General features: G+C 47.5%; 1 protein-coding gene across 1 annotated transcript in view; it reads right to left on the bottom strand.

Annotated features, from left to right (window-relative positions):
• Positions 1-22,585, bottom strand: part of AXIN1 (axin 1) — a 184,839-nt gene that overhangs the window by 11,845 nt on the left and 150,409 nt on the right. Inside the window, exons 5-7 of the mRNA XM_034783055.1 lie at positions 18,397-18,941; positions 14,753-14,929; positions 8,719-8,964 (exon numbers count right to left, since the gene is read on the bottom strand). Of these exons, the coding sequence (XP_034638946.1) occupies positions 8,719-8,964; positions 14,753-14,929; positions 18,397-18,941 (968 nt within the window). The remainder of the gene's footprint in view (positions 1-8,718; positions 8,965-14,752; positions 14,930-18,396; positions 18,942-22,585) is intronic.

Here is a 22,585-nt window from a genome sequence, read left to right as displayed (position 1 = left end):
GTATTCAGCGTCTGCTAAGAGAGAATCTAATTTGTAATCTGCTGTGCATTCCCCCTCCAGCGCAATAAAAACCAGGAAGAGAGACAGCAATGACTTCTGAACAATCTGCAGAATCCCCCGTTCCTGGGTCCCGGAGCTAGCCATGTAAGCCAGCGGGGAACGCTCCCTGGGCAGCCCTGCATCCACAATTACAATGTAAACACACAGCCATGGCCAGCCTGTCTGCACCAGATCAGGATGGTGTTTCACTAGTCTACGCAAACCAGATCATTTCTCTTACTCCTACATACAGGAATGCATAAGGCAGCCTGACTTATTAAGGGCAGGACTCATTTTCTTACTGCCAAGTCAACTTTCCGGAGGTTTTAACATCCTCAAAAGAAGCAAATCAAAGAGATAACTCAGGCTACTATTATAGAGGAGCGCCCCCTTGCTGTCAGCAGCTAATTTAGCAGGTGGTTTTGAATCGACAATCTGGGAACGGATAAAAGGTTTCGGGGGGGGGGGGGGGAGAGGAGCATAGGCGCCGACTCCGTGGGTGCTCCGTGGCTGGAGCACCCATGAGGAAAAATTGCTGGATGCTCTGCACCCACCGGCAGCCAAGCTCCCCTCCCTACCCTACCCCAGCTCACCTCCGCCTCCTCCCCTGAGTGCGTCATCTCTGCTTCTCCTCCCAGCGCTTGCTGCCGTGAAACAGCAGTCTCGCGGTGTAACAAGCTGTGGGAGGGAGGGGGGAGGAGTGTGAACGCAGCGTGCTCATGGGAAGAGGCTGGGCTGAGGTGGGGATTTGGGGAAGGAGTCCAATAGGGGCAGGGATGGGGCAGAAACTTTGGGGAAGGGGTTGGAATGGTGTAGTCGGAGCAGGGCGGTGCGAGGACCCACTGGTGCCAGGAGAAGTTGGCACCTATGGGGAGGAGCACATACTCCCCTGAATCTGCAGAGCAGCTGTGTGTGTGAATGCACTTCTGGAGGTTTGGAGGCTACACAATCACGGTAAGTCCCCTTGGAGCTGTGACACAAATCCTAGGTAGCATTTTGTTAACAATCCCCCCAAAAGTCCATGTGCCAGACTGCTGGGGGTGGAAGCAGGTGGGCATGCTCCCAGTATGGGGGGCACATTTTAAATCTTATTATTTTCGGAACCTCTTAAAGTGTTGGTGCATTCGCTATGCACAAGCCAGGGTACTGAGTTAGCTGGCACTATGGTTATGGCTGTCACATCACATCTCAAAAAGAACGCTATTTTCAAAGGTGGATACACCAAGCAATAATAGCACTTTGCACTTCTATAACGCCTTTCATCTGTGCTCTTCTCATTCATAAAGTTTAGACAAATTCACCACTTCGCACGTGTGAGCTTAGCCAGAGGTGGCTTTAGCTCTGAAATCCATACAAGTTTGACAGCTTTGAAAATTACAAAACACTGGACTGGATTAAAGGATGGTTTTATATTTATATAACTGGAACTCACTATAAAAACAGAATTTGCCAAGCACATGAGCTAACCCCAGTTTTGCTATTTTGGAAATAACCTTTAAATATTGGCTCACATGAAGAGTGTCTTTTTTATTACATGCCTATGTAAATATCGACACGGAAAACCTGGGCAGGAGAAAATCTTTTTGCCTCCTTTCAAAGCCGTGCCATGTAACGTGCAACTCAACTGTTGTTGGTGCATGTTCTGCTCAGAAGAGTCTGTGAAAAAGAGTGCAGGGTTTCTAAGCTCCCAGGGCCCCCCACTGCCAGCACAGCTGCAGAGCCTCTCCAAGCCGCATCACAAAGCATAGGCTGCCCGGTAGCTAGGAGAGCATTCAAAAAATCGAACCATCCTTGGAAAACACATGCATTCCAATGAAAGTAAAAAACAGTTCATAAAGTCAGGGGAATTCTGAGCCAAAAGTTAATCGAAGAGGTGTGGAAAACGTCCCACTCCACTCCCCAGGTGTCTCCCAACTCTCCTAGCCCCAGGGATGGCTGAAATGTGTGCCTCAGAGGCCTAGGCTGTGCATTTGTGTGGTATAGAATATGCAAGTTACACACGGCATCCACAGGCTTAATCCATGTTGCTCACAATACTGATGGGTAAAGAAGCCCTTGTTCATCCTGTGAGATGGAGAGCGCTCGGTCTGTTCTGGGAACGAGAATGCCAAGGAACACAGACAAACGCCGGCAGCCTTGCCAGCCCCTCCGGGGCCCTGCTCCACCAGGGCAGCGTGAGTAAGGGAGAGATGGCAGTAGCTTGGTGCAGGTGGCCACGGCTCTCTCACAAACAGCTGTTAACTGAACATTCTAAGAGCTGGGAAACTCAAGAGATCCGATGTCCCTTCTTCCTAGGGCTGAGAAAGGGGCTGCTGCAGTTCTGCTGGGGGGAGTGCAGGGGGAGGGAATGAGCACTGGCCCATCTGAGTCGCCTGTAAAGCACGTTCCCACTTGGAGAAGCAGCAGGATCCGATAGTTATGCTGAGCCTGCTGGAGCACATGTCTTTGGTGCCTCCCTTACTCCAAGGGCCTCTCAAAATGGAAGGGAGGGAGAAATGACACCACCATGGAAAACGGGCTTGGGTTCTAGGCATGGCTAGGAGAGCACCTGTTCCTTTCCAAAGCACAGGCACAGGTTGCTAATGCCTAGCAATGCTAACTCTGGTACTTTTATGGGGCTGGGAACCTCCCCCCCTCACATTTTTAGATGCCCCCCACTTCTGCCATAAATCAAAGCAGTGTGGGCTGCCGGCATTGGGACAGACAGATGACGGTTTACAGAGCGCACGCGAAGAACAGTGACACATACTCAGACTTGGTGAGACACAGGTCAGAGACAGCGGGTATTGCATTCAGCACTGGAATACTAGCTGGCTGATAGAAGTGCGACTACACTGGATCTAAAGAACAATCTCAAACTAGAAATGTGTGGCTACCCTCCACCGCTGCTAAAGATTACAGCACAGTATGGCACCGGCACAAGGGGCTGCAGCAGCTCACTCAATGGGGCATTCCAGGGAACGGGCAAGGACCATTTTCCCAACTCCTTGGTGGTGCGAAGGTCAGGAACTCACATCAGCTCTTCGCATCAGGGCATCCCAGCACACGTTGCCAAAGCACTCGCCCAGCCCTCAGTCACAGACAGGCATTTAGAGAGACTGCCGGAATAGCCAATCATTCTGTACGTATATTCCCCCTCCTCACAAGAACTCTCCTACACTCCACATGAGATCTACCTCTGCTACACACAGCAAGAGACCTTCTGTGCAATGTGTCTCCCCCGCTCTCTGACCTGGTTTCCAAGAGAAAAATGCATTCCTGTTGGAATGCTGGGAACACTGTTTGAATTGCTGGAGTCAGCTGTGTACACCTCCTCTCTGTACCCTTTAACAAGACAGGGTTTGGTCCACCTATGCAGAATCTCTCTGCCTCAACATGAATTGATTTTAGCTGCAAATAAGCCTTAAATACCTTAAAAATAGCCTTAAAAAGTGCAAAAACAGATTGGTGTCCTGACTGAACAGCCATCCAAAATGTAACAGCTTACAAAAAGAAAAGATGGCTTGACCAAACCGACTGGGCACAAAAGGCGCTCTCACCTCTGGGCCAGGAACCCTGATAGAGAAGCAGCTCCTCGTGACACACCTGCTCCAGCACCACAAAGAGCAGGCAACAAACCAGAAAGACCACAGCACAGAGTGCTTCTTCGCAAACACCCCAGGAGCCATGATCAGAACGTCTAGCATGCGAGGAACTCTACTGATTGTGGAACAAGATCAAAAGTCTCAGAGCCACTGCTTTTTGGAGCAGAACATTTTATTAGGGGTGATCAATGTACCCAACATACGCTTTCCTCCTGAAACTGCAGCGGGGGGGGGGGGGGGGGAGCTGTTTGTAAGTAATCTCTGACCCCTATAATAAACAAACCGCCTTCTCACGAACGGGACACGACCACATCGCTGCCTGTTGCACCAGCCCTTTGCCATTCCAAGGAAGGCTCCCGAGCCCACCTTTGTCCAGTGTGCCATTACTGATTGTCCTGCTGGCTGGACTGTTCAAAAGGACAATGTATAAATACTCCATCACAACGCCCCGTCCTCCTCCCACACGGATGCATCTATAGGGCTCCCAGCCCCACTGAGCTAGTGGTTTTTCCGTATTGTCAGCTTTGGAAACGTGACGCTGAGTTACACTCCATGTATACAGCTCCAAAGTAATCGAGTGTTACTTCTGTTCTGAACGTGAAATGCTACTGGAGAGCAAAGAGGATGCCTTAATGCTGCACTAAGATGACTCATTGCAGTTGCACTTCATTATTATCCCTTGTGACTATCTAACAGGCTATTACGATGACAGGTGTAGTTGCATCATGCTGGAGCCGCAAGTGAAAGAGGCGCAGTTTCAACATGGAAGGAAGGTTCACAGCACCAAGGCTGGTGGTACCCTGAGCTGGACGTGGTGTCCGAGTAGCTTTATAAGGGCTGTGTTACTCCTGGGCAGAGGCAGAACAAGTGGACTAGCCTGAGGTCTGAGTGTCTGTCCCTGCCATGGCCGCATTCATTACACATCATATGCACGTTAGAACGTCTGCTGGATGGGGAGCTTGGGCTGGGCATAAACTAGTGTGCCACTTGCAGAAGCTGTCAGTCTGAACAGCTAATAGACACCACCACCTGCCTAAGGGCTTCCTACATCTCAGTGGGACCTAGCTAAAGAAACTGGCTGTGCACCTGACGTGAGGGAAATGGTTCAGAGACGCCAGTACAGGCAGAAAGAGAAGTGTGCCACTTGGGCTGGGGCCTTTAATAACTGGGGGGGAGGCGTTGTGCACCCAACACCTAACAGCTTCAGAACAGTTCCCAAGGAAGCCTGTGCCTCCCGCAGCAGGGCCCCGCACAGGGAGAGCAGGGCCTGTCCGGTGAAGGTTTGGCTGTCGTTACAGTTGGGTACAGACACACACTTTGCATCCAGAGCCAGAACACGGTAGTGGCTGGAGTGCTGCTGAGTGACACTGCTCACCTTTGTCTAGAACAGCCAGGTTTTTTTTAGGAGACAGCATAAGAGATTGTGGGGCTTCTGGAGGGTCCCTTCAGAAGGAGGGGACAGCTTACGGAGAAGGTAAACGTGTGAGCAACACGGTCAATTTGACAGGGAAATTAACCCTTCCTAGAAGGGGTCAAAGAGCTTAGCTCTCTTAGAACGGTCATGGCCAGCTGGTGCCTCGTGCTCTCCTCCTCCGTCTGAAAGGAGGACCCTGGAGCCCCCCGAGGCAGGGTCTCTGTAGGGAAGCTCTCTCCGCTTTCCTAAGCAAAGGACCAGCCTCTACCAAACCCTGCTGTTTCGCTGGGCTTTTGGTTCCATTGTAGCGGCTCCCTGCTGAAGTGAATGGCATTTTAAAGGGCGTAGCCTATAGGTACAGGCAGGTGTGATATAAACATGGATTAAGGCAGTAATACAAAAGCCTACAAGCCTCAGGCCTGTAAGATATTTAGCATAGCCAAACAAGGCCTCAGGGCCAAAGAACGATTTGACGTAAGCAGCGAACATGATCTGGGGTCACTTTACTGGTTATCACAAGATGGCCATGGCCCAACACCCCAGGATATAAGAAGTGCGATAAAACTCCTGATATTTAGAAAATAGATACTGCAATGTACCAGTTAAAGCTGGTTCGAGCATTCTGGAGATTTTGCAGACATCAGATGTCCAACCACGAGAATACCACGGTAATTAATTGCCATATGTGCTAATAAGCCTGAGGTAAAAGGCCTAGTAATCTATGGGAGAAGGGCACCCCAACATTAGTGGGGTGTGGAAGTTCAAATGAGGAAGAGGGGCTGAAACACTACCAAATATGCATTAGACTTAGTGGAGTCAGTATAACATATTATCAAAGCGGTATCACAGCCTGCATGCCTGGGACAGGCCAAGACAAGGACCATTGGTGATGGTGACGTGGAAAATAATGATTAACACTTCAGGTTGTTCTGCAAGGGATGGAGTGAGTATATGGCTGCTCAGACACTCATTCTATATTCTCTCTATCTTGTTGGGTTTGAGTGTTTGTAACTTTGCTATCTGTGTTAATAAAACTATTGCAAATTCAAAACGTTTTTGCTAAGTGCAAATGTTGCAACCGTGCATGCCAAGGTTCCCAAGTGATTCTAATAATACTGGGCTTGATCTTGGGACAAGAACCTACCAAACCTTAGAGTGTTAGTTGGGAATTCTTAGGTAATCAATATAGTTAATACACAATTGTTTCTGTCATTGGAGGTTTTTAAAAACAGGTTAGACAAACACTTGCCAGGAATGATCTAGTTATTACGTAGTCCTGCTTGAGTGCAGGGGACTGGACTAGATGATCTCTCAAGGACCCTTCCAGTCCTACACGTGTATGATTCTATGCTATGAAGCTGGCCAGCATCCCTGAAGGGGTGCAACAGTGCTGCATGGAAACAGTCTCCTGTTAGAGCTAGGTGTCTCTCATCAACAGGTATCCTCTACTAACTTGGTTTCTGGGGTCTTTCTCCATATGCCTGAATCTCAGCCTTTGTATCTCACTGGGACACCCCATTACCCAGAGATCTTATTTTCAAGTCTCCTGGATTGCTAGTCCTACAAGGGCATGGACTCTAAGGAGACACTGGCCCAAACATGTTTCCATGTGAGCATCAGGGTTTCTCCAGGCAATACAATTCAGCAGGGACATTTCTACTGATAGGAACTCTTAGCTCCCCAGAGGACTCCTGCATGTGTTCTCGTGGGTCACTAAACATGCTACCCACAAAGGATACAGGCACCTTTGCCTTTTATAACAGCTGTATTATTCTCTCCAGTTTGCAAGGTTCTCTCAGAAACCAGAAATGAAACCATCCTTGTCGGCACATTCCATGCAACAGACAGGTTTGTTTCATTCCTGTGTTCTCAACAGAGGGGCAATATGCCCACCCATTTGGGGAGGTTGCTTGTTGTGTGTGTGAGCAGCAGCACAGCCCTGAGAATGCAGCTGATTATGCAGCTTGTTCTCTTGTCCTTGGCTTGACGCTAAGTACCACAATAACAAACAACACACACCACCAGGTAGGTCCTACAGAGAACGTTGTTTACTATACTTGCTATATTATTTTAATTCTGCAGGTAGCATGGGCCTCTGTATATAGGCCATGTGTCTGTGTCTATACATTTCTGGGAGGGTGGGTGGTTCTTTGAAATGCTCTTCGGAGCCAAGAGGACAATTCCTATTTGATCTCACCAGTTTATATGCAGGCTGGATATCTGGGGCTTAGCCTACTTGGGAGTGCCCTTTAATTACACACTTACCAACCTAAACTGCATGTAAACATTGCTCTGAGTCTGCCATAGGGCAGTTGCATGAGAAAATAATTAAAACCAGGCAATTAAAGGGTGCCTTTGAAAAATTATGTCTATGTTTCTAAGTAGGCAGACACTGAAGTTTCGTGTCTCTGGAACACTGCATGAGTGGCTGTTTGCAATCGCCATTTAAAAAAGAATGTCATGGCTAATGTTAATTATCTTGTGCTTCTCAAATGCCTTTCATCTGAGGAGCTCAACATGTTTATGTAAACACAGATTAATCCCACACCTCTCCTGCCAGGTACGTTAGGGACAGGACTATTACCCCTGCTTGATGAGGAAACTGAGTCACAGAGCGGTGAAGTGACTTGAACATGGCTGCACAGTATATCAGTGCCAGAACAGAACTACGGTAAAACCTCAGAGATACCAGTCAACTGCATACCTGATTTGGAACCAGAAGTATGCAATCAGACAGCAGCAGAGACCAAAAAAAAGAGGGGAGGGGGCAAATAGAATACAGTATAGTACTGTGTTAAACATAAATAACTAAAAACATAAAGGGAAAGTTTAAAAAAAAGATTTGACCAGGTAAGGAACCTGAGCTGGTTTCACTTAAATTCAGATGGTTAAAAGCAGCATTTTTCTTCTGCATAGTGAAGTTTCAAAGCTGCATTAAGTCAATGTTCAGTTGTAAACTTTTGAAAGAACCATAACGTTTTGTTCAGAGTTACGAACAACCTCCATTCCCAAGGTTTACTGTGGAACTGAGTGTTTCTGCCTCTCCCTTCTCTGTTCCTGCCACGAGAACCATCTGCCACTTCAACTTTTAAGGACACCAGCAAAAAGTGATCATTTTACAGTTGTCAACTTCAGGAAATTCGCTGCACCACAGAAAATAAAGGCCATTAAAAATCACATCCCCATTTAAATCATCTAAACAGCACAGACCTGATGAAAACAAGTGAGCTCTTCCCCACCAGAAACCACAAGCACACTGCTGGGGCAGTGAGAGAGGGCAACCCCATAGAGCCCCCATTCGAGAAGTTCCTAGAGCACTGCTTGGCACAGTTCCTTTCCAGGAACTGAAACAGGACTTTGCCTCGTGCCTACAGCAAGAGGATCCCTTCCGGCCCCGCCATCTAAAGGCCCTGCTCCTCATTCTCAAGCCAGTTTTTGGCTTTTGCTCCTGGGATGCTCCCTGCTGTTGAATGGATGAAGCATTACAGAGCATGCAGCATCCTACGGCTTCCAAAACGTGCTCTTTGCTAACCACCCGTCACTCGCCTTTGTCTGGTAGATCCTGATAACAACAGCAGGACCAGCTGAGTGGGTCACCGTGTCCTTCCCTCCTCGCCTCTAGGTTCTGCTTCAGAACAGCCTCCCCTCCCCTCTCCCTCCGATCAGACTAAATCATCTCACCTCTGTTTGGGGGGCAGTTTGCCAGCCCTCTTCTCCTCTTCCTCCAGTCGCCTGCGTGCTTCTTCCAGCTGTGTCAGAGGGTTGGGGGCTGGGTTGGGCGGCATGGTAGGATCTTGAATGAATGGGTGAGAAGGTTGGACGATGTTCCTGAGCTGGGCACTGACCCAGGGGTGCACAGCGACAGGGCGCTCGATGGAGAGAGGTCTGGGCATATCATGGGCCAGCTGCTTCTTGGCACCTGAGGAGCTTCACACACAAACACAACAATATTTGACCCATGCAGCCATGTCCCCTGACACACACAGAGCCGTTCAGTGCTTCATTGACTAGACACAACGATCGCCCAGCCACCCCAAGCCACTCTCTGCACTGTCACCCAGGTAGAAGGATCTAGAGAATACCATCCATCCATCCTAGGGAGGATTTAGGGGGTACTGAGGAACCGTCTGAGATGGAATTTTGCAAGGCCACTGGGGAGAGCAACCGGCTTACTACAAAATGAGCCCTGGGGTCACACGTGGTTGGGACCTATTTTATGAGTCAGAGGAGACGTCCAATATGCATAAATAAAACTAACAGGAGTTAGTTAAAGAGCGGTCACTCCCCCTGTGCAGTAAGGTGTTTGAGATGTGTCCCTATGGGTACCCCGCAAGCTCTTGACTGGAGATTGTTATTAGCAGCGTCCATTCGGCCCATGCACACGCTGCAGATATCCTCGTGCCCCTCGCTGTGTGGTTGAACTGCCCTCAGCTCCTTCTCCACTGCTGAGCCTCCGAAGGAAACTCCGAAGCAGAGGGGAAGGAGGGTGGGCAGTAGAGCACACACAGGGGGCACATCTCGAAAAACTACAGTCACTGCATAGGGTGAGTAACCTCTCCGAGTAATGCCCCTATGGGTGCTCCAATTCAGGTGACTCCCGAGCAGCATCCCCATAAGATGGAGGCAGCTTCAGAATTTAGTCCAGCACAGAACTGCATTGCCAACTGCTGCATCAGACCTAGAGGCACCGACTCAGGCGTAGGGCCTGGACCACCGTGGAGCAGCTCTGCAGATCTCAGATGCCGGGACATTTTGAAGTAAAGCCTACGTCTAGACTGAGACCTCGCAGGGTGAGCTGCCACACCAGAATGGGGTGGAATGCTGGCAGCAGCGTACAAGCAGTAATACACCCAGAAATCCATTTTGATAGTCTTTGGGCAGAAACAGCACAACCTTTAGATCTGTCTGCAAATGAAACAAACAGTCTAGGAGATTTACGAAATGATTTAGTCTTATCCAGATTGATGGCTAACATGGCTCCTGACATCTAAGGTACAGAAAGCAGTCTCCAGATTGGAATTCTGGGGTTTTGGAAAGAAAACCCGTAGGTAAATGATCTGATTGAGATGAAACTCAGAAGACATTTTAGGAAGAAACCTGGGGCGTGGCCGTAAGGAAACCCTGTCTTTGTAGAATACTGTTAAAGGAGGGTCTGCCATTAAGGCCTCAATCTCTCAGACTCTGTGGGCTGATGTAATAACCACTAAAAGACAGTCTTGATAGACAAATGCAGTAAAGAGCAGGTCGCCAGCAGCTCAAAAGAGGGTTTTATGACATTATTAAGAACAAAATTAAGGTCCCAAACTGGGGTGGGGACTTTCACCTGTGGAGAAAGGTTTCCCAGACCTTTCACGAACCTTACAGTTGTAGGGTGAGCAAACAGCGAGAACTCCTCAATAGTGGTATGAAAAGCTGTAAGGTGGTCAAACGAACCTTGAGAGAACTAACTGACAGTCCGGATTGCTTTCATTGCAGCAGGTAACCCACAACAAGCAGAAGCGAGGCGGATTTGGGAACAGCTCCCTGGAGTTCACACCAGTCACTAAATCGTCTCCGCTTTTTGAAGGTAAGCATTTTTGGTAGACTCTTTCCTACCATTTAGTAATATCTGTTGTACCTCTGAAGAACAAGCCGACTAATCCCATGAACCATCAAGGAATCTTGAGGCGAAGAATGCTCAGATTGGGATGCAGCAGAGGATCGTCATTGTGGGAGAGGAGCAGAGGAGTGTCTAGGTGAAGCAGGTAAGGAAACCACGCCTGTCTCAAACACGTCGGGGCTATTAGGATAACTCTGGCCTTGTCCTGTCTGAGAATCAGAGACACCAGGGGAAATGCATGAAACAGCTTCATCATCCAAATGAGGAGAAAGGCATCCCCTAAGGAATTGCGACCTAGCCCCCTCTTGAACAGAGCAGATGGCATTTTGTTTGTAGCTATCCCGCGTCGGGAACCCCCAAAGTCTGAACTATGCCAACAAGAACCTGGGAATCCAACTTCTGTTCATAGTCTTGGGAAAAACACCTGCTGAGAGCGTTGGCTGTGACATTTCCCCTGCTCAGGAGATATACTGCTGGAATTCTTATGCGATGTTTCATAACCTTATTGCTTCGGTGCACAGGGAAGGCGATCTCGCTCCTCCCTGCTGGTTAATACAGAACATGCAGGCCACGTTGTCTGTCATGTCTCTGATAGACCTGTATCTGATGAGAGCAGAAAATGAAGGCAGATATTTCTAACTGCTCTGAGCTCCAACAGGCTGGTGTGGAGGGTGGTTTCTTGGGGTAACCATCTGCCCCGTACTGTGAGAGCATCGAGGTGAGTGCCCCATCCTAACAGAGATGCATCCATGGTTGTGGTTACCATTGGTGTCAGCTGGAGGAAGGGAACTCCTGCACCTACATTGCAGTGAGCCTGCCACCAGTCTAGGGAGCATTTCACCTATTGAGGAATTGAACCTGTTTGTTTCCAACAGTGGTTTTCAACCTTTTTCATTTGTGGACCCCTAAACATTTCAAATGGAAGTGTGAACCTCTTTGGAAATCTTAGACATAGTCTGTGAATCCCCTGGGATCCATGGATCATAGGTTGAAAACCACTGGTCTAGGCTATCTGGCTGGTGAGTAAACTGATCTAAGGCACCCCTGGAAATAAGTAATCTCGCATGTTCTGACACAAAAGTGCAAGCTGCTATGTGATGTAGAAGTTGAAGACAGTTTCTGACTGAAGTCCATTTTTCTTTGGCATGAGGAAGTACCTCAGATAAAAGCCCCTTCTCTTGTGCTGAGTGGGGACCAGCTCTATCACTCCTAAACGAAGGAGGAAGTTGATTTCCTGTCTTGTTAAGAGCTTGGGAGAAGTGTCCCTGAAGAGGGATGGGGAAGGGAAATGAGAAGGAGAGAGGTAGATAAAATGGATGGCGTAGCCTGACGATATTATCTCCAGCACCCACTTGTCCAAGGCGATTCACTCCCATGCTTCTCGGAAACAGGAGAGTTGGTCTCCAAATGTGAGGAGGTTGGCAAATCGCTGCAGTTGACAGGGTAAAGAGAGGGGAGGGTCCAAACCCTCCATCATCCCGTCAAAACTGGTGCTTTGAAGACGAAGCCTGCTATGATCTTGTGCTGGGTGGGTTAGAGGATCTCTGGAAGCTACGTCTCTTTTTGGAGGGTCCGTTGGTCTCTGAAAACCAGAGAATTGCATCGGGTGGGATCTTTGAGCCGTTTGCCTTCTACTGGATTTTCTTTTGTTCGCAGGAGTGTAGATGACTAACGAATGTAATGTGGCCCTGGAGTCTTTCAGGGTATGCAACCATTTGTTGGTATTCTCTGTGAACAACTTCAGACCATCAAATGGGAAATCCTCTACCATATTCTGGAATTTTCTGGAGAAACCAGACAACTCAGGGAAAGGGGGTTCTTATATGGGTACCCAGGAGAACCCTGGAGACATATCAATAATGCTGAAGGTAGGTTTCCATCATCGGTCTCTTCTTCCTCTAAAGGGGGAGCTCTGAGCGAAAGGGGAAGTGATGGTACCGGGACGTATAAGGGTCCAGAGACAAAGTGGTTCTCGGTACCGAGAGATGCTTGTTACCCGCAACAAACAGACTCTCGTTCACCAGTCACCAATAAGTCCTTTGGATACCAAAAGTTTTGTGGCGCCGAGTGGCATTGCGGTACTGACGGCCCAGTATGCTTGTCCCTACAGGATGGTTCCAAGTAGGGTGACCAGATGTCCCAATTTTATAGGGATAGTCCTGATTTTTGGTCTTTTTCTTATATAGGCTGCAATTACCCCCCACCCCCTGTCCCGTTTTTTTCACATTTGCTGTCCGGTCACCCTAGTTCCAAGGGTTTTGAATACTTCATAGGCGGTGCTGCCTGAAGGAGACGGAGGCTTAGTTTTACATGGGACTTGATTTCCCGGTTCTTCCATGCCCTGGATTTTAAGGCTAAACAGAAGTTACACTTCTGTAAGATATGAGTCTCTCCTAGGCTGCGAATGCACTTAGAGTGTCCATCTATGTGAGAGGCAATGTTTAAACCCCAGAGAAGGGGTATGCCCCTTGCATGGAGGATTTCCCTGGAGGAAATAAAACACTCTCTCAAATAACTAGTAACTAACTAGCAAACTAAGCAAACTAAAACAAACTCAGAACTAAGTCAGCAAGCAGCCGAGGCATGCACAATGAAGACATGCTCAGCTCTGTCTCAGGTTGAGATGTGTCAGAAGGAACTGGGGACAGTTTGCTGGTGCAGCCTGAGATAGCCTGGTGGGGGGGAGGAAGGCACGAGGATATCAGCGGCGAGTGTGTGGGATGAACAGATACCATTAACGAAAATCTCCGATGGCAGGAGAGTGGGGCACATGTGCCCTTGAAGTGGAGCACCCACGGGGACACTATTCAAAGAAGACTACTCTCTTGCAAAATTCCCCTAATAGCCCTAATAGACTTCCACAGAGCATGCTGGTAAGTGATGGCTCTATTTCCAGGCTATGAATTCCATTTGCTCACTATATTTTGCAATGTTGTTGTAGCTGTGTCGGTCCCAGGATATTAGAGAGACAAGGTGGGGGAGGTAATAGCTTTTATTGGACCAACTTCTGTTGGTGAGAGAGACAAGCTGTTGAGCTTACACTGAGCTCTCTGTAGCTCGAAAGTTTGTCTCCTTCACCAGCAGAAATTGGTCCAATAAAAGATATTACCTCCCCCGCCTTGTGTCTGTCACTATTTTTTGGCATATCCATGTGCAATCAGCACTGCAGCACAGTGAGGGTCCTTCTCAAGCAGAAGCGGTGGCACAGGGTGACTTATAATCAGTAACTCAAACTTTCCACCGCCCTGGCACTCAGAGTCTGATTATGCTACGCCGTCAGACAATTGTGGGCACCACTGCAGGGGGAGAGAGGGCTAACAAAGGACTATCACTGAGCAAAAAGGAGACCAGCAGGGTAAAGCCAAGTGCTGGAATTTCTCTAGGTGCAAGAGACGCCCAGAACATTCAATCCTGCACTGCCAGGGTGCGGCTTAAGTTGGCCACATTTACAGTCAGCACTTAGTTAATAATTCTGTTGATGATGCGCAGCCGGACTAGTATCCAGCTCCCGTAACTGTTGGCTCTCGAGGCTGGCTGGAGAAGTCAAGGCTGAGTGCTGCCAGCAAGCCAAGCAGCCACGAGTCTGAAGCCAGGCCAGACAGGGAGCAGATCTGCTGAGTTAGAAAGGGCCTTCTGGGAAAGTCTCTTTTCTGCCCATACATTAAAGGGCTGAATATATTCTAGGGCTAGTGCATCCTGGTAAGCTAGAGCTCTTGGGACTTTGGAGGGCATGGAACTGAACACAACCATCCACTGGCACTGCCAGAGCACCTGCTTCCAGCCCTCCAGGCCTGAGGAGTGGTTCTTGAGAATCCCTGTAACCAGGCTCAGCTAGGGCTGGGGGCGCTTCGATACAGCTACGCATATGAGAACGTGCGTTTGGTAATTGTATTAGGAGTCAAAACACCCTGTCCGTATAACCAAACCCCACACACCTGTCATGAACTTGTGGCACCGCAATACAGACTCCGGCCATCCCCACGGGGGGCACCCGAGCAAGACGCAGGGCTCCTGAAGAGCTGAGCCCTCACAACTGTGCTCTCACACATCTCCCCTCTGCCCCCAGGAATGCTGCTGTACAATGACATGCAGGATCCACACACTGCCAGCCCTTACCCATGGCTTGTTTTCTTATGCCTGCTGATCTCCTTCTCTCCTTCGATGATCCACTGCAGGATTTTCTGGTTCCTCTCCACGTCCTCAGGAGATCCGGGCATCTCATAGTTGGCACCATCACTTTTCCCTGAATCAGTTTTCTTGACATTTCTTTTTGAGAGCAGACTCGCTTTCCCACTGTAAGAAGAAGGCTTGAGACGTTAGCTACTCATCTGAACCCATATATAGCAGAGAAGTGGCGGACCTGGGACGCTTTTTGCTTTCTAGCTACACTCAGATGGCAGCTCAATGCCCCTGAATGACAGCCCCACAATCTGAACTGGTTTACAGAGGCTCAGCAACACAGCTTGGGGATATCCCAGTGACACACGGAATCACTCCTGCACTGCGATCCAACCCACCAGTTTTCAGTAGTTTAAATCAAAGACTAGGCCGTGCTTTGGGCTGAAAGCTGCCTGGGGCCTGGATCACCCGGATATATCCCACCTAATCAATTCGCTACCACTGCAGAGGCCTTGGGCATTGGTGGCATCTTGGTCTCGCCCGTCCTCTGCCTGTGCAACACAACAGTTTAGTCTCCCAAGGACTGAAATGCTTTAGTCTACCCAAGTTATTGGTTCAAAGCAGGGGTAACTAACTGGGTGAAATTGGCTGGCTTGGATCATCAGACTAGATAATCTAATGGTCCCTTCTGGTCTTAAATGCTATGAAACTAGGAAGGGCTAAGGCAGTGTGTATGCCTGTTTAAATCACAAGGATGTCAGGCCTCTCACCCGTTCTACACTGTGATGATTATCCTGTTACACGGCTGCTCTCCGGAACTAGAGGACTTCTCCATCGCCAAAGGGATCACAGCAATGTTACACAATTACGGCTGTCGATTAATCGCAGTTAACTCACGCGATTAATTAAAAAAATTAATTACTATAAAATTAATTGCAATTAATAAAATTAATCACAGTTAATCACATTGTTAAACAATAGAATACCAATTGAAATTTATTAAATATTTTGGATGTCTTTCTACATTTTCAAATATACTGTATTGATTTCAATTACAACACAGAATACAAAGCACATGGTGCTCACTTATTTTTTTATTACAAATATTTGCACTGTAAAAGTGATAAAGAAATAATATTTTTCAATTCACCTCATACAAGTACCATAGTGCAATCTCTTTATCGTGAAAGCGCAACTTACAAATTTAGATTTTTTTGGTTACATAACTGCGCCCAAAAAACAAAACGATGTAAAACTTTAGAGCCTACAAGTCTGCTCAGTTCTACTTCTTGTTCAGCCAATCGCTAAGAGAAACAAGTTTGTTTATATTTATGGGACATAATGCTGCCTGCTTCTTATTTACAGTCACCGGAAAGTGAGAACAGGCGTTCACAGAGCACGTTTGTAGCCGGCATTACAAGGTATTTACATGCCAGATATGCTAAACATTCGTATGCCCCTTCATGCTCGTTAAAAAAAATGCATTAATTACATTTTTGACTGAACTCCTTGGGGGAGAACTGTAGGTCTCCTGCTCTGTTTTACCCGCATTCTGCCATATATTTCTTGTTATAGCAGTCTTGGATGATGACCCAGCACATGTTTGTTTTAAGAGCACTTTCACTGCAGATTTGACAAAACACAAAGAAGGTACCAATGTGAGATTTCTAAAGATAGCCACAGCACTCCTGGCTGAACAAGAAGTAGGACTGAGTGGCCTTGTAGGCTCTTGTGTAACTTCTGTTTAGCCTTCAAATCCAGGGCACGGAAGAACTGGACTGAGTGGACTTGTAGGCTCTAAAGTTTTACATTGTTTTATTTTTATTTTTGAGTGCAGTTATTTTTTTTGTACATAATTCTACATTTGTAAGTTCTACTTTCATGATAAAGTGATTGCATTACATTATTTTTATTAGGTGAATTGAAAAATACTATTTCTTTTGTTTTTTACTGTGCAAATATTTGTAATAAAAATAATATAAAACAAGCACCGTACACTTTGTATTCTGTGTGGTAACCGAAATCAATATATTTAAAAATTTAGAAAACATTCACAAATATTTAAATAAATGGGATTCTATTATTATTTAACAGTGCGATTAATCGCGATTAAAATCGCTTGACAGCTCTAGATGCAATGCTTGGCAGATCTCCTAGATCCTGGCGAGGGAGTGAAAGCCTGGGCTAACTTCCAAACTCTTAGCTTCAACATGGCAACATAGCCCAATCTTAGACCATCCGGCCAGTTCTGGAGCTGAAATTTACCACCCAGAAAAGGATTTGCCATTCCAGATCGGAGCATTGCTCCAAGTCTGGGTCTCTTCTTCCTGCCACACGAGGAGCTCATTGAGGGTCTGATACTCTGCTCCTACCACATCCCTCCCGGGTGCTTCTGCCCCGGATCCCTCTGCTCTCTGGCCCCCACTACTCTACTCTTAAAGGGGAAGCACCGTTCTCCCCTTCCTCATGGGGAAAATGTAGCAGCTTAAGCCTCTCTGCTCCTCCTCCCTCCTCTCAAAGGAGCTGTGTTGTTTAGGCTGCTCTATTCTGTGCCCCACACCTCCCATCCTAGGGAGGAGTCAGTGACGCTCCAGCCCCACTCAGCCAGTTTGCCCATCAAAACTTCTACTCCCTGGGGCTTGTAGCTGAGTAGATTTGCCATGCCTGGCTCCAATTGATAAACATTCATTCTAGGGTTCTTGCAGCCAGCCCTCTCAATTAGTTCCACACTGTTGCATTTATTAGTACAGGGGATTTACTGAGCACCCATCAGCCGGGTCAGGACGATATCTGGATGATGCCTACAAGAATAATGCAATAATGTAACTAACAAAACTGGCCCAATGGAACACAACAAACTCTCATCACTGCCTTCTCCCCCACACCTGAGCAGAAAGAGAGGTGGAAACATGGGAAGTGAAGATGGAACAGGAAGGAATTTTAGATCCTCCAGTGATCATCCTCAGGCAGATGGTCCCAAGAAACGACCCCATCACTGAGAAACGGCGGGCCTGACCCTATCAGACTGAACATTGGGATAGAGGGCTAGGTCAATTCAGCTAATCTTGGTTACTTTCACGAGACAGGGAAAGGAAGCTCCGGCAAGTCCCTTTGACCCTGAATTATGAAAGGGTCTTATGCACTTGCACTGACACTCCCTATTAACAAGGCCATGAAATAAAGCCGTTAGTTTAGGGGCTGTGAATGCAGCATGTGAGAAGAAGCCAACTTTTAGGCACCTATAGCATACAGAGAGCGCCCAGGCACCCGGCACACAGAGAGCGCCTGGGTACAACATTAATATCACCACTAGTAAAGGAGCAAAACAGCCCCCGGCTCTATAGTTCCAGGGCAACTTTAGAGGGAGCCTTTGCAGCAACATAGCCCAGAACTGATAAGGGACAGCATGCATGACTGTGGAGAGATCCACTGCTGAAGGGAAAGGACAGACTGCCGAGGAGAAGAGCGGGACTGGACTGCCATGCTCGGAGAACAGCCCAGAGGGACTCCTGAATTCCACACCTCTGTTACAAGCGGAGACCCAAACCCATTTTGCGCATTTATTTGCATGATGCAGTCCGTTCCCAAATGACCTTGCTACAAAGCAATGGCTATAGAACTCCCACTGGTCCTGCACTCACCTGTAGCCCAAGGAATCCGCAGGGTTGGGAGCCAGGCCCATGCTTTCAGTGTAGTTCCGGGATTTTGTTGCATAGTTATGTGAATCTACATTCCAAGCAAAACTGTTCTGCACTCTCTGAGTGGCTTCAGCCTCAATCTGCTCCTTCGGTTTCATCACACTGTGGTGATGAATGTGGTGGTAGATATGTTTATGGTGGTATAAGTTAGCTGCGTCCAGTTTCATTCCTGATTTTGTTGCATGCTTGCCATGCCCTGGAGGTATTGTCCCTTGCATCTTTCCAGCCTGGCCACTTTCCGGTGACCGGGGCTTAGGTGAATGGCGGCCAGGTCCAGGGGACTGACAACCTGGAGTTTTCATTACTCGCTGTACATGTTCATCGAGAATGCTCTCCGGATTTTCTTCATGAGCATCTCGCAGCTGCATCCCAGCACAACCCATCTCAGAGTAACGAGGAGTGAAGTGATGCAAGGCCTGGGTGGAAGGCAGCTTGTGGCTAATGACTGAAGGACCAGAAGAGATGTCTGCGTCCTCACCTTCTTCTTCCTGCAGGAAAATGGAAAAAGTGGAGAAAACTTGAAGTATATGTCGTCTATCATATTAGGGGCAGACAGCAAGATAGGCTTGTTTCAAACAACTATCAGTATGTGTGTGTGTCTCTCTGACCATATCATAAACAAACAGCTGAGATGAACAGATGGAAATCCTTGAAAACCACAATTTGATTGTATTAAGGAGAAAATAGTTCTTGCTTAAACTGCTGAGTTCCTTGGAGAAATGACTGTAATGACCAACAAAGGAAAGGCAGCTACATGTTGTACATATAGTTTCCAAAAAGCATTTAATAAAGTATCACATCAAAGCATACTGGATAAAATAGAAGAGTTATAGGATAGACAATAAAACAGTTTGTTGAATAGGAAAAAAAATGATAGGAAATAAGTGATGGAAAATGGAAAGAAATGGCAGGGCTATCCACAGGAGAGATTCGGGACTTACCATTCAGACGATTATTTCAAAATATAAGGAAAGCAGTGCTGAGCACACGAAAGCAGAGGATACAGGAGTTAATTTAATGATGACAGCAGCGTGCGCGGTTTCAGAAACCAAGGCTCTACCTTCCAAATGCATGACCTCTGAGGCCTAAGGCAAAATACTTCACACATCTGAAGAAACCAGATTATAACTCAAATACTCACTGTGCTAGTCTGAGAGTGGATCACTGAGCGCAGCTGATAATTGTATTTTAAAACACCAAATTCCATTCGAACCCATGGGCATGCCAGTAAGAAGGAAAACTTTCCAGTCCTGGCAGCCAGGAATTTTGAAGTTGACAAATCGTTTGATTCTCGAAGATTGCACTGAGATGCTTATGAAGTTGTTTTATAGGGAAGTCAGGATCTTGCTTTTATTTTATTACTTACCCAGGAGAATTAAACAATTTCTTTAGTCTGCCCCTCCCCTCTCCTATCAGGGACAGTAAGCCACGAGTTGCAGTGCAGGATACTCTGTGCGGCTGTCTGGCCTGCCAATATAGCATGAGCTTTATCTGCCAGAGCACATTGGCTCACATCTGCTTTAACTGCTCACTTGCAGATGGCATCCACCTTCACCAATTAATTAGCTTCTAAAGTCACAAGTGGTAGGCATAGATCAAGGGAAGAAATACAAGATTTCTTTGCCATTCCGTACCTGAGAGTATAAAACCTAACTGACCTCTCTAGTGTCAGGCATTTATGTCACATGGGCGCCCTTCACAATGGAGGCGAGGAGGCACATCCCAGAAATTAGAGAGGGAAAAGGCCTGGTAAGCCACCTACTCCAGCCCAGTGCCCACACCACCCTTGCCTCTGCTGCACCTGCTCTTGAATACCTGGGAGTTCATTCTATCCCGCACTAAGTCCCCCCCCCCCCCCCAACTCCCTTCACACATACTGCAATCGTCACTAACACACTTGTGTTTGAAAGCAACCTAGGAAAATAGGTCCCCACTGACTGGGGAGTCGAGTGCCGAATGTGTGAGATAAACAGAGTAGGAGGGGCTGTCAGCACACGAGAGAATTCAAACCCTCCTTTCCCTTGAGCTCCCCTTGAGCTTCAGGTCCCTGGCTCCCTCTCCAAGACAGTCCCAGCCTGCACTCTGCAGCTGTGTCAGGGAAGGGCCATTTCAATACAGACACACCTACTGTAGGGCTTGGCAAGACCAAACACCAAACAAGCCAAATCTGTAAGGTCATAGAACAAGGCCCAGCCAGCGGGGACAGTGACCACATGCAGAACATTAACACACAGAATACCATGCCCGACCTTGGAGGTGGCACATTGGGACGTACATGTCCTGATGGACTACGCTACGTTCACACTGGTAGTTCACAGGAAGAAAAGGGGCCCTTCCTCTACATCTACAATAACCCTAACAGGGAAGTGCAACACTTGGGGTAGCTAATGCAGGTTATTAAAACGACATCCTATGAGAGAGATACAATGCATAAAGCTCTAGCATGGGGATACCACAGCTGTTACTGGCTTATGGAAACCTCACAACTCGTGAGGTGCTTCTCTGACATCCGCGATGGGATGGTTCCCTCCCAGAGGAGCTCAGCCGGAAGAGGCGGCACTGCAAGGCTAACAGCAATAGCCGTTTAGGACATTTACACTCAAACACACGTTTCCAGGGAGCGACTCTGCAGTTATGGCTGAAGCAGCATGAGTGCTGCCGTGCAAAGAGCATGCAGTGCAAATCTCAGATCATTCGGCCAAGAACCTGCTTTTAAAAAATGACAGCTTCTCATAACCTTTCATGCCCACATTGAGATCAGAGGGGAGAATGCAAGAGATGCCGCTCTCCCTGAGCTCTCCTGTAGTCAGTGTACACCACCCAGCCCTGGCTCCAAACACAACCAGACGAGATTATTAGCTGGTCTGTTTGGTTCTGTGGAGCAAGTGGTGACTGGCCTGATGGTGGCCTGTGCAGGCTCAGGCTGGCAGATGGCACTGTGCCAGCCAGTGCATGCTTAGGCTAGTCCCAGTTAGGAACATACTCATCACAGATATGAGCAAATACCAGCTCAGTCATTGAAATAACGTGAATGGCTCACAAATTATTCTGTGGCACCCGAAGACAATGAATTCATGTCTCCAATTCTGCTGACAGCTGTTAATATTCTTCTGCACCTCACAGCTCTTGGTATTAGTTTGCAGCTAAAATGACTGAAGTTGCACAAGGTCAAATCAGGACCCCGGTGTATAATACACCAGACCAAATCTCATTCACTGGGCCACTCTGCCCCTGGCAATGCATCTGCCAAGTGAAATGGTCATGTGATGGTACATCACTGCAGTGTACGAGGAGGGGCTGCATAAGGAAGGACAATGGGGCTCTGGTTACTGGAATTGACTAGGGACCAGGAGACTCAGGTTCTGCCCAGGACTCGAGTGCAGACTTCAGCGATTCACAGATTCCAAGGCCAGAAGGGAACATTGTGATGATCTAGTCCGACCTCCTGTATAACACAGGTCAGAGAACTTGCCCAAAATCATTCCTAGAGCAGATCTTTAAGAAAAACATCTAAGAGTGATTTAAAAATCGCCAGTGATGGAGAATTCATCCCTCTCCACCTCCGGTAAGTTGTTCCAATGGTTAATTACTCTAGCCATTAAAAATTTACACCTTATTTCCAACCTGAATTTGTCTATCTTCCACTTCCAGCAACTGGATCATGTTAGACCTTTATCTGCTAGATTGAAGAGCCCATTATTAAATATTTGTTCCCTGTGTATGTACTTACAGACGTACCCCTTAATCTTCTCTTTGTTAAGATAAACAGACTGACATCCTCGAGTCTATCACTATACGGCACATTTTCTAATCCTTTAATCATTCTTGTGGATCTTCTCTGAACCCTCTCCAATTTATCAACATCCTTCTTGAATTGCAGACACCAGAACTGGACACAGAATTCCAGCAGCAGTCGCACAAGCGCCAAATACAATAACCTCTCTACTCCTACTTGAGATTCCCATGTTTATGGATCCAAGGATTGTATATTAGTCCTTTTGGCCACAGAGTTGCACTGCGGATCAAGTTCAACTGATTATCTATCCCTGGACCCACAACAAATTTTTTTTTTTAGAGTCACTGCTTCCCAGGCCAGAATCCCCCATGCCATAAGGTTGGCCAACATTCTTTG

The sequence above is a fragment of the Trachemys scripta genome, chromosome 10, assembly GCF_013100865.1.
Source record: "Trachemys scripta elegans isolate TJP31775 chromosome 10, CAS_Tse_1.0, whole genome shotgun sequence".
Classification (NCBI taxonomy): domain Eukaryota; kingdom Metazoa; phylum Chordata; order Testudines; family Emydidae; genus Trachemys; species Trachemys scripta.
Note: the sequence above shows the minus strand (reverse complement) of the source record. Positions and strands in the feature narration are given on the sequence as shown.